This window comes from Lissotriton vulgaris, chromosome 1_1 (assembly GCF_964263255.1).
Source record: "Lissotriton vulgaris chromosome 1_1, aLisVul1.2, whole genome shotgun sequence".
Classification (NCBI taxonomy): Eukaryota; Metazoa; Chordata; class Amphibia; order Caudata; family Salamandridae; genus Lissotriton; species Lissotriton vulgaris.
This window is the reverse complement of record NC_141685.1, coordinates 942,501,661-942,514,523: the sequence shown is the minus strand read 5'-3', so window position 1 is coordinate 942,514,523 and position 12,863 is coordinate 942,501,661. Positions and strand designations below refer to the sequence as shown.

The 12,863-nt window shown below is 50.4% G+C and overlaps 1 protein-coding gene across 1 annotated transcript in view; it reads right to left on the bottom strand.

Moving 5' to 3' along the window:
- LOC147748239 (keratin, type II cytoskeletal 80-like) overlaps positions 1-12,863 on the bottom strand; it is a 114,646-nt gene that overhangs the window by 84,391 nt on the left and 17,392 nt on the right. The window contains exon 2 of the mRNA XM_086959159.1: positions 8,105-8,325. Within this exon, the coding sequence (XP_086815285.1) occupies positions 8,105-8,325 (221 nt within the window). The remainder of the gene's footprint in view (positions 1-8,104; positions 8,326-12,863) is intronic.

The following is a 12,863-nucleotide window of genomic DNA, read 5'->3' as shown; positions in this document are numbered from 1 at the left end:
AATGCCCGTCTTGATCAGTGTGGCAGTCAGATAGGGAAAATGGTAGTCTCTTATGGATTAGGATCGCCGTGCCGCGGGCATAAGTGCTGTAAATGGAAAAAAAACAGTGTGCACCCCAGCCAGCCGCAAACTGTGTGGATTCAGACTTTGGTAAATGTGTCTCCTGCAAGAAGGCAATGTCCACATTGTGCCGTTGCAAGTAATGGATCACGTTTGCATTTTTTTGGGGTTATTAAGCCCCCTAATGTTCCAGGTAATGAGGGACAAGGTCCAATGAGCAGCTCAGTCAGGGACATTAGTCATTTGTTTCGTGTGGTGAACCCATGAGTATGAAGCATGCAAGGAGTGTCAACAGTCATGGTTTGGGTAGAGCTGGTAAAGAAAGAACAACAAACAATTTGGAAAATTTCTCCTCCCTCCGCCCCCTTCCCCACCTCGCGCCCCAGTACGCAAGGTAGATACCCAAATAAACAATAGCCTAATGCATCCTGAAAACACCCCATTTAGGAAAACAGGGACAATGACTGATGCATTTGAATCTGAGAGTTTAACAATGTGCTATGCACCTAGGTGGGAAAGCAACGCTCGAATGGCACCCATCATAACATAATCATTATGAAAGAAACATAGCACTGCTGTCTTAATTATCATACTAATACAGATGTTGGATATTATCAATTTTCTTTGGCGTGAGATCAGAGATTGCTGCCAAGGCGGAGCAAGCGTCATTCACTAGAGAAGAGTTCGACACTGGCAACAGATCCGCTATGGAGAGGGGAACAGTCAGTAGCAACATCACGTCGCTGACCATCAGAGCCTTTGTAGGACTTACAGAAGGCTTGAGCCTCCGTGGGATTTTCGAAAATGAGGGGGGTCTCCCGTTGATATCAACCCGCAGACGCAGATGCGCCGGGTACAGCATGCCGTATCTGAGGGTCCAAATTCCGTAGTGTTGTTTTGACACCACCTGTAAACTTGTGGCAGGCCTCCTGGACCATGAGTGTAAAATCCTGGGAAAATGATACAGCCGATCCCTGCCATGTGATTGTGCCACGTTCTCTAGCCAAGCGCAGTGGCGTGTCCCTGTCCCGAAAGTTCATTATGTGGGCGATGATCGGGCGCGGTGGGAGATCAGGATCGATGCACCCGTTCAACAACAAAACCAGGGGTGAACTCCTCCTTTCCAAAAATGTCAATAAGCAACGATTCCACAAAGGTGTCCATTCTGCCTGTGTTCGTCAACTCCGCGACCCCAATTATGCGAAGGTTATTGTGGCGACTACACACTTCCAAATCTTCGTTTTTAATGGCAATGTTTTTAAGACTTTTCCGTTTGTTCCAATCGTTTCGTCGTTTGAGCAGCGCCATCTTCAAGATCTGAAATATGACCTTACGCTGTGTCTAACCGCCGACCGTAAATGTCTATTTTTGCCCCAAGGGAGTCCAAGTGCTTATCCAGCGTGTCAAATCTGCTGTCTATTGATTTAAATCCGGCCCGAGTTCCACCAGTAAATCGGGGTGGGTTGAAGCAGCCCCAAGCGCCGCAGCCGAGCCCTGGGTACTATCCGCCATGTCAACACTAGTGTCCTGTACTTTTTCTGTGACGACGGGAAAGGATAGCACTCTCTGCTTAGGGTCTTTTCTGCCCATGCCTGTGAGCCCTCAGCCAGTAAAAGAGCGCGCAACCATCCAAAGGAACAAGACCTGGTCGAAGTGAGGTCACGCAATTACTGTGCCAATGGTAAGGACGTTAAGGCCCTGCTGCCCTCAGAACTGGAGGCGAGCGGCATCTGCAAACCTTGAAACTGGCATCAGCCGTGGTGTGTGACCTGCGAGGTAGGGCCCCAGCGTTTAACCTGCTGCGATGGAGTTGAGAGTCCGAGTGGGGGCCCACCCTTCAATGAGCGGGCTGTGGGGGATGTAATAGCCAGAATAGCACAGGTCAAGCAAGAGGCCTGGAGAAGAGCACACAAACTGCACAGGAAGGGGCTGTTGCGTTGCAAGATCATGCCCAGATGCACCAGTCGCAGTTAAGGGTGGGCACACTCATAAGCCCATGCTTTCACCTCTCGGCGCCCAATGCTGTCCGTGGGCGTAGGTGTGTTGGTGTGTCCGTTGCGCAGTGCTACAATGGAAATGGCGAGTCCACCTTGCAACACTCCAGGCAGCACAGCTCCACAACAGTCCTGCGGCCGAATGCAAGCAGACTCGCCGGGGTTTCGATCCCACTCCCGCAGCCCCCGCGCACAGCCAAGCGGCTGTCTCCCTGGCGCACCGGTGTTCCCTGTCACCCCGGGGGCCTATAGGAGCGTCAGCAGATCAGTGCGCAGCCGCCAGATCGGCAGTACAGCAAGGGGGAGTGCGCTGTGACGGCGGCATGGGGAAGGACATGCAGATGGGGGGGGGTCACACAAAGAGCTCACCGCAGCCCGACATCCACCTTCGGATCACTCGCACTCCGCCAGCACAGGTCCACAGGCCATGGACCGGAGGACCCGGCAGACAGCAATGCAGGCCGCAGCAAGCTCCGCCTACTCATGAAACGGAGCGGATTTCTGCGCATTGCGGGCGACTCTGCGGGTCAGAGGAGTCGCTACTGCCGCTGCATGGAATGGAGGTGATCCGCCTCACAAAGCTGAGTTTGGTGGCTCAGTGGACTAATGTGTCCATTGCAGGGGCCTGTGTTCGACCTCATGGTCACAGGTTCAAATTCTGGCGGGTCCACTCAGCCTTTCATCCATTTGAGGTCGATAAAATGAATACCATTGAGTTGGGTAACAATGAACATCTGTTATTCAGCGCCAAGAGACCTCTGGGTGAACGTGCGCTTTACAAATAAACATGTTATGTTACTCGATGCTTCTCCTCGAAGACAACAGGATAGGAGCTGGGACACTGAACAGAGCTTCAATGCTGCACTACCATCTTGGTCCATGGCTTGGCTCCGCCCCTTGCCTCTCTCTAATTTAACAGATCTTCTCTTTTCTCCCTTTGTCTCCCATTGCTCTTGCAGTGTTACTCTCTCTCTCCCACTCATTGTCTCCCTCAACCATAACATATATCTCCATGCACAGAGCTGTACTTCTCCTGTAACTGTTCTGTCTACCTCTCACTGACAGTGTTTCATTTTACCCCTTGCTTGCTGGCTAGCTCGTTTTCAATGTGTGAGTCTTCTTTTATGTGTCTCCTTCCTTACTATCTTAGTTACCATACCTCTTTAGTGCACCCTTGCTATAACTTATTCATCCTTGCTGTGTCACCTTCTCATTTTCTTTCTATCCATCAAACTTCAACTCTCTGAATGTGTTTCACTTTCCCTTGCTTGGTCTCCCTTTCTGTGTCTCCTCCACTGTCATCTCTTCTTCCTCTTTGCTGTGTCTCCTTCTCAGTTGGTATCTCATTTTCTTTCTAAGCTTTTCCTGTGCCACCATCTCCCTCACTCTGTGCTCCATTTGAGTATCTCTTTCTTGCTCTTCATGTCTCGTTCTCCATTTCTATCTTTGTCCACTTACTCACTATGACTGTTCTCTCGCCTTGTGTCCTTCTTCATTGCAATGCCCATTTGTCCGATACCAGGATACCTTTGCAAAATGTGAATACTTCTTGCTTGTTGTCTTTCAGGTTCCCTCTGCATGCCTCTCTGCCACCCATCACCTCTCCTCAGTGTCCATATCTTCACCATTTCCATTTCTTATTTTCCATCACAGCTTCCTCGAGAATGTGCCTTCTCCCTCGCCATGCGTCACCTTTTCCTACTCAGTGGCCATCTCTACTTCTCACTCGTCTATCTCCTATCGCTCACTACCCCCTCCTTATCAATTTTCCTCTCTGTTACCCTGCTTTATCTCCACTGCCTTATCTCCTTCTACCTCATGGTATTATTCTATTTCCTCTCTGTGACTCCTCCCTCAGCTTGTGTCCTCCCTTGCTGAGGCTCGCTCTACTTCATTATGACACCTCTCCCTCATCAAATCTCCTCACTCATCATGTTTCCTTCTTCCTCGTTATGTCTCCCTCTCATTCAGCATTTTTTCTTCTACTTTACCATGATTCCCTGTCCCTCGCTGTGCCTCTTTCTGTTTCCTGTACTGCCATAGCATGCTCTCAACCTCAAGGCTGTATTCTTCTCCTTGCCCATTTCCATCTAATTGTGACACATTGTTCCTCACAATGCCTCCTTCTCTCTCTCCGTGTCTCAGCTATTCTGTAATTATTTCTCTTTCTCCCTCACAGTTTCCTACTCGATCACTATCACAACTCACTGTGCATTATTCTGGCTGACCTTGTCTCCTCCTGCCACCCCACTTCTCCTTATCACTCACAACAGCCTGGAAATGTTTCTACACCCCTCACAGTGCCTTCTTCTCTCTCATCATGTCTCTGCTTTTCTGTCACCGTAGACCTTCCCCCTCAATGTACCTTCTCTCTTCCCATCTCATCTTCTCATTCACTATATTTTGCATCCCTCTGAAGCCTCTGACTATTTTCATTTAACAAAACAAGAACCCCCGGGCGCTGCGGTCGGAGGAGCAGGGAGGCCGTTTCCTTGAATTCGGATATTCTAGAGATCGTGAGGATCATCTCATACCTAGAACTAGGTGACGAAGCATATCTAGCACACGGCTACAGCGATTTACCAAGTCCCTTCTCTAGCATAAGCAAAGTAATCCAAAACTAATCGGTGGCCCCTCCGACACAGTGTGGAATTTACAGACCTGATAACAAGACATTATCAATTACAACTATACCCAGACTGACCAAGTGGGATATTTGTAGTCTTGAGTTGGACGCAAAACAGGACACCCTTTTTAATATTCCGACCTCAGAACGATAACCTGAGTGAGATATTTACATATTGTTTGAGAAACTGTCCTGAAGAAGGTTTTTAACCGAAACGCCGCGTCAACTTTTTTCTCAAGAACAATTTTTAATGTATTGTGTAATATATTGCAATTTTTTTTAACTATGATGTGCGTACTGCCTAATAATTGTATGAAAACATTTTTAGGTTTCGCCTATTACCATTCGCTTGCGAATGGAATAGGCGAAAATTCATGGGCTTGATCGAGTAGTGAAACCACTGCGGTTTTTACACAGTGCATGTGAGGTCACGTGACCACAAAAGCGGGTCACGTGACCACACAAGCACGAGCATCTCCCTAATCCGCCTGCCTCCCCTCGTTCGCATTCACGCCCCCCACCAGGCTCTCCCGCCCCCATCAGGCTTCCCTCCTAATCCGCCTGCCTCCCCTCGCGCATTCACGCCCCCCCCACCAGGCTCTCCCGCCCCCATCGGCTTCCCTCCTAATCTGCCTGCCTCCCCTCGCTTGCATTCCCGCCCCAGGCTCTCCCCGCCCCCATCAGGCTTCCCTCCTAATCCGCCTGCCTCCCCTCGCGCATTCCCGCCCCCCCAACAGGCTCTCCCGCCCCCATCCGGCTCATTAAGTCGTGAAGATTACATCAAGCAATTCACTTCCTGTTTTCGGCTTTTCCGTAGCTCTACTTCGCTGTGGAGATGAAGTTTTTCGCATTATTGTATAATGGGCTGCGCGAGGAGGACAAAGACGTACACATCGAGCTCTTCGTGAAGGTGGGTCTACTGGCCGCCTCTGTTTATGCGCGGGCAGTCTCAGGTGGTGCGGCTTTAAGTGATTGTGTCGCTCCTGCCAGGGCAGGGTATTATGCCGTGGAACGGCCCCACCTCTCGCACCCCTCAGAGCACAAGCGGACATTTCCTAGAGCAGGCCAGCCTAGTGTCTCCGGCATCCCCAGTACCGCACTCATGCCTTCACCATATACAGCATGGCATTTCAAAAACACGCACTAAGATTGCCGCGCACAGTGCTCGCGGAAATTTTACCAACTGAGGGATCTGTCCTGGCACAGCAATATAAGTATGCCGCCCCCGCCCCCAGCAGACCACACCCAGAATGGGGAACTTCCAATAACTACCCACTAGGGAACACCCCACACAAAGGTCAAAACTACTTTTTAAGATCATACTAGCCGCTTAGCCGCAGACTGCACACTCAGTGTGGTGTAATCGCACACCAGACCCATATGTTGTTACCCACAACCAGTACCCGATTGGCCTGCACGCATAGCGTCCCAGAAGAATACACCCATTATGTAGCACCACCACAGACCACACCTGGTTCAATGCTTCTATCAACATGCATGCAGCTACACGCTGCACTCCCTGTGGTGGCCTACTTTGTGCGGGGCCCTCCCCAAGGTATTACTTCATGTTGCTGTTTTAAAAAAAAAATTATTTTCTCAACATACATGCTGCTACGCTCTGCACTTCGTGCTATGCCTTACTCCGTGCTGTGCTCGTCTCTCCCTCTACTGTGACGTCCAACCGCCACCTTCCGCCCGTCACTGCTTGTTTTTATTTTTAAACGCTTCTATCTACATAGCTGGAGCTACACGATGCACTCCGTGCGGTGCCCTACTCCGTGCGGGGCTCCCCCCCCCCAGGGATTACCTCATGTTGCTGTTTAAAAAAAAAATGCTTTTCTCAACATACATGCAGCTACACGCTGCAATTCGTGCTGTAAGGCACATCACGAAGTGCAGCGCGTAGCTGCATGTATGTCCAGAAAAGCATTTTTTAAACTTTACGTTTTGTTTTGTCAAACTAACTATAACGAAGACCCGTTGCCACGCTGGAATTGTGATGTTCTTCTGAGAACTTATGTTCGTGTTACTATATTTTTATTAATCATTTCCACTCGAATGATTAGGGTGTTTTGGCAAATCCGAGACCAGAAGCAATATTGTGACATCAAGTTCTAATCTCATCCTCTATGAGGATGAAATTGTGTTCATTACGTGATCTCTAGCTGGTGAGCCTGTGGTTTCTTCCGCTGTAACAAAGATGTTCCTGCCATTACCCAATTTAATGAGACGTCATTTATCACCCTCGTCTGGATGAAAGGCCGACATGCCGTGCAGAGTTCGGACCAGGGCCTTCGTATTTTTCGCACTTTTCGCATTTTTGTCCTGAATTCCCAATGAAGGAGCTGGCACTCGGTGTGACCTTCGGCAGATTTTTTCAGCATTATGCCTCGACATATGCATCTCTCTAGTTTCCAGTGCCAGGCGGAACAGCACACTCGGGGTTTGGGTGCTTCTTTAATTGAGCTGAACAGTATGAAGGGTTTCCATTTGCTACCACTGTTGCCACACGCATTGAACTCGCCAGGCAGCCCACCCCTCCCTCTCCAGCGTGCGCCGCGCTCTCCCTTGGTTGCCACACGCATTCAACTCACCAGGCAACCCACCCCCCTTCCTCTCCATATGGGTGTTAGCGTTTTTCTTTGATCTCCGCCGCACGTTCACACAGGCTCCTCTCTGCCCACGCATCTCTCCTCTTCAGTAAACAAGCACTGGCGTTGCCAATAGGTCTCGCAGTAGGAAAGTTGGAGCTATTGGTTTTGTAAATGACATTTTAGATTTATATATCGTTATTGGCATTGTCAATAACAATCTATAAATATAAAATGTCATTTACAAAACCAATAGCTCCAACTTTCCAAATGCGAAACCTATTGGCAACGCCAGTGCTTGTTTAACCTGTGAAGTGTAATAAATTCATGTTCTATTTTACTTTAAAATCTATTTGTTGTATTATTATGTTTAGTCTGTCACAAATCCAAATAAAACAATCTCTTAGTGAGTGTTAAAATTGCATGCTGTTGCCCATTCAAGAGTTTTCTATTTACCTAAACTGTTTTTATCTAGACAACACTTTAGATGTATTTGGTGGTTGTGCCTACAAATAAGTGCAGTGGGTACTAAAGTCCGTTTGACCACTCTCACGGCATCATATGATTCTAGGGACACTCTACCTTTTTTAAATCTTTTTGTCCCTCACCATGACTACTGTTTGTCCATATTTCTTTTAAGATCACCAAGTTTTTAACACTCTTCTCTTGCTAAATGATTATTCTGTGCACAATGTTGAAGTCTTGGAACTCATTACATAGCCCAAATCTTCCAATCTGATGGTGTTCTGGAAAATCCGAACATCTACCCATGGGTAGAAAATGATGCACAATTCAGCACGTCCCCACAAAGTTTAGAAGCACATAATTCTTACTTGTCTTTAAGGTCATGTACGGAGCCCACCATGTCCACCAGCTTGGACTGGCTGTCTCCATTCTCCTCGTAGATGGTGTTCAACTGCTTCAGCAGCCTATCGATATATGACTTGTAATGGGCATCCAGGTTTGTGTGACTGGAATCCGAGGAATCGTCAGTAATCTCCAGCATGGACCACCGCTCATGTAGAATCCGCTTCTCCTCCTCGAGGTACCGGATCTGCAATTGCAGAAGTTTTTTTAAGTGTGCTTTAAACCACATTTTGAATGTTAATCATAATCCATCAGGAAGTGGATTGCTTTCTTTCTGGTGCAAGAATCCCCCACTTTTGTGCTTGAGGGTAAGAGCCATACTAGATTTTCAGGATAACCACTGAAAATGCAAATAGTTTTTACTTAGGTACACTGTGTGTAAGTATATCTCATACATCATGGTCACATAACCTGAAGACTGGGAAAGGATACAACCATAGTAGACCAACACTAGACTTTCATGGTGTAATTTGACACAGAAACAAAGAAGCTGATGGAATGTGAATCTTCTAGCCAGTACTAGTCTGTCTAATACCTATCCTCTCCTTATTCAAAAATACTATGGGCCTGATTCACAAAGGTAACCTTACACATATGTGTAAGTTTTTGACTGACTGCTATTCACAAAGGTATTTTATTAACAGTGTCTTAACAACTGTGGAGTCTAGGACTGTCTTATCTTTATATGTGTGGAGACTCTGTAGTTGTAAAGATACTACTAGTAAAAAACCTTTGTGAATAGCAAACAATCGAAAAACATACACAAGAGCGACCTCTGACCCTGCACTCAGGCTAGGTCGCCCCCATGCTGCCTGCTGCTGCCCTCTGCCTGCCTCAACGCTGATCCAGCGCTCGCTCTCTCCCCCAGCTGCTCCTCCCGCACTTTCCTGCCGCTGCCTCCCTGCGGCCCCGCCCCCTCCAATCCCATTCACCGCCCGCTCCCGCCACCCAGCTGCTCCTCCCTCCCAGTTTCCCTCTTATGGAGACCGCGAAGCGGCCGCATAGCGGCCGCCCGCAGCGGGCTCGCCGCTGACGTGACAAAGGCGCGCCAATGGCAAGCCCGTCTGCGCCCGTCCACGCCTGGACCGCGCCCAGCGCCAGGACCCCTGACCCCCGACGACGCCAGCCCAACCGACGGACTCACGACGCCTCCACCCTCCACGCACTCAATGCCGGCCAGAACCCCGCCTGACACCGAGCCACCACGAAACGCACCCACGGACCCTTCACCTGCCAAGCCTGCAAATTTACCTGCCTCCGAACCTGCACCGCACCCGCCAAGCCAAGCTCCAGCAACGATCACCTCAAGTGCATCCTGCTCAACACCCGCTCCATCCACAGGCACGCCGTCGAACTATGGAACCTCCTCAACACAACATCACCAGACGTCGCCTTCCTCACAGAAACCTGGATGAACCCCTCCTCAGTCCCTGACATCACCATAGCCATCGCAGATGGCTACAAGATCACCCGGAGGGACCGCGTCAACCAAACCGGAGGAGGCATAGCCATCGTCCACAGAAGCACCATCCGCATCACGACCAACTCCGACGACACCCTCACCGCTGCAGAGCACCTTCACTTCCAGATACACACCGACCCTAAGACCACCCTCAGAGGCACTCTTATCTACAGATCCCCGGGACCACGCACACAATTCAGCGAAGCCATTGCAGACTTCGTCAGCCTGCACGCCCTCACCTCCCCTGACTACATCCTCCTGAGGGACCTCAACTTCCACCTGGAGAACAACAATGACAGCAATACCGCCGCCCTGCTGGACAACCTCGCCAACCTCAGACTCAAGCAACTGGTGAACACCCCCACCCACTACGCGGCCACACTCTTGACCCCATCTTCTCCAGCAAGCACATCTCCTTCAGCCACTCCACCGGACTACACTGGACAGATCACAGCTGCGTCCACTTCAACTTCAGGAGAACCACAACCCTCCACCACCCGCAACAGGTTTCCCGCAGAAGCTAGAGCAAGATCAACGCCGACCAGCTCACCACCTCCCTCAGCTAGAACCCTCCCACCAACACGACGGACCCCAACGAAGCAACCCGCAACCTCACAGAGTGGCTCACCAACTGCGCCAATGACCTTGCACCTCTGAAGAACCCTCCCAGCAGACGCGGCAGCAAGAAAACTTCGTGGTTCACCAACGACCTCAAAAACTCCAAGAAAACCTGCCGCACCCTCGAGAAAGCCTGGCGCTGCGACCAGACAGCAGAAAACATGACAGCCCTCAAGTACGCCACCCGTCAACACCACCAGCTGATCCGCACCACCAAAAGGACAACATTCAAAGAACGACTGGACAACAACACTCACAACAGCAAGGAACTCTTCAGCATCGTTAAAGAGCTCTCCAACCCCAGCGCCTGCAACAATGACATCACACCCTTGCAAGACCTCTGCGACTCACTCGCCTCGTTCTTTCACCGGAAGATCGCCGACATACACAACAGCTTCGGCGAACAGACCACGCACCCTACCACTGAACCAGCGCCCCCCACCACCACCCTCTGCACCTGGACCCCGGTCAGCACCGAAGACACCACCCGCATGATGAACACCATCCACTCCGGCTCCCCAACCGACCCTGGTCCACACCACATCTTCAACAAAGCGACTCCATCATCGCACCCCAACTCTGGGACATCATCAACAGCTCCTTCGCATCCGCCACCTTCCTGGAGAGCTGGAAACATGCCGAGCTCAGCGCCCTCCTGAAGAAACCCACCGCGGACCCCACGGCGCTAAAGAACTTCCGCCCCATCTCGCTCCTCCCTTTTCCTGCCAAAGTCATCGAGAAGACCGTCAACAAACAACTCTCCGCCTTCCTCCAGACTAACGGATCCCTCGACCCCTCGCAGTCCGGCTTCCGAGCAAACCACAACAACTAAACCACCCTCATCGCAGCTACCGACGACATCAGGTCCCTGCTCGACAACGGGGATACAGCTGCCCTCATCCTCCTGGACCTCTCAGCAGCTTTCGACACCGTGTGCCACCGCACCCTCATACAGCGCCGCAGCAACACCAGAATCCAAGGAATGGCCTTGGAATGGATCATCTCGTTCCTCACCGGAAGAACCCAGAGAGTCTGCCTCACCCCTTCCGATCCGCGGCCACTGAAGTCATCTGCGGCGTTCCTCAAGGATCCTCGCTCAGCCACACCCTCTTCAACGTCTACATGAGCCCTCTCGCAGCCATCGCACGCCAACACAACCTCAACATCATCTCCTACGCTGAGGACACCCAGCTGATCCTCTCCCTCACCAACAAACCCGCCACTGCCAGAGCCAGCCTCCAGGAAGGGATGAAAAACGTTGCGGAATGGATGAAGCTCAGCCATCTGAAACTGAACTCAGACAAGACGGAAGTCCTCATCCTGGGACCATCCCCCTCTGCCTGGGACGACTCCTGGTTGCCCTCTGCGCTGGGCACCGCCTCCAAGTCTACGGACCATGCACGCAACCTGGGCTTCATCCTGGACTCATCCCTCTCGATGACCAAGCAAGTAAATGCCGTCTCATCATCCTGTTTCAACACCCTGCGCATGCTCCGAAAGATCTTACGGTGGATCCCCACCGAGACCAGGAAGACGGTCACCCAGGCCCTCGTCACCAGCCGACTGGAAAACTCCAGAAAATACTCCAGCGCATACAAAACACCTCTGCACGACTCATCCTGGACATCCACCGTCACAGCCACATCTCTGCCCATCTGAAAGACCTGAACTGGCTCCCCGTCAGCAAGAGGATCACATTCAGACTCCTCACCCACGCACACAAGGCTCTCCACGACATGGGCCCCAAATACCTCAACAGCCGCCTCACATTCTACACAACCACCCGCCAGCTCCGATCGGCCAGCCTTGCTTTCGCCGCCGTCCCACGAATTCGCAGAGCCACCACCGGAGGAAGATCCTTCTCCTACCTGGCGGCCAAGACATGGAACTCCCTCCCCACCCCCCTACGGCTGACCCAGGACCATCTCTCCTTCAGGAAACAACTTAAGACCTGACTGTTCAAGCAGTATCGACTCCCCTCCCTCCCAGCGCCTTGAGACCCTAACGGGTGAGTAGCGTGCTCTACAAATTACTTGATTGATTGATTGAAAAGGGTAAGTTTAACTTTATGAATCAGGCGCTGCATCGCTAATTACTAGTGATCTGGAACAGTTTTAGGTATTTTTTGCTCCCGATACATTCTGACACAGTGGGGTTCAGTATTTATTGGATTCGATAACTAGCCATTGTTACAAGTTTTATCCTATAAATGGGGCATAGCATGTGGATTTTGGCATTTACTGCACCAAAATCTGCATGTCCTGGTAATTACTGGACCTTTTTTCCGTTGTCAAAATCTAGTAGGTTTGACCTATTGAAATGTAGGCGCTGTGGGCTTTATTTCAGCTGGTAATTACAGAGTGTGATATGGTTGCACAACTCATAATTTGGACCACTGTGCAAAAATGGGTTTGCACAATGGTTGGAATGTTCACCCCCATTTTGTTGAAATCAGGGTCTTTGTGGGCTTCAGCTGTACCCCTAGTATTGATCCCCTGTTGCTGGTAGTTATATCGTAGTTCATTAATTTCGACTGGAGCCAATAAGAAAGTGGTAAGAACAGAAACAATGGGGCATTTGCGGTGCATTGTAGGAAATGGCAGAAACAGAAGAACTAATGCAGCAGTTGTAAGGAAGCTCTGCGT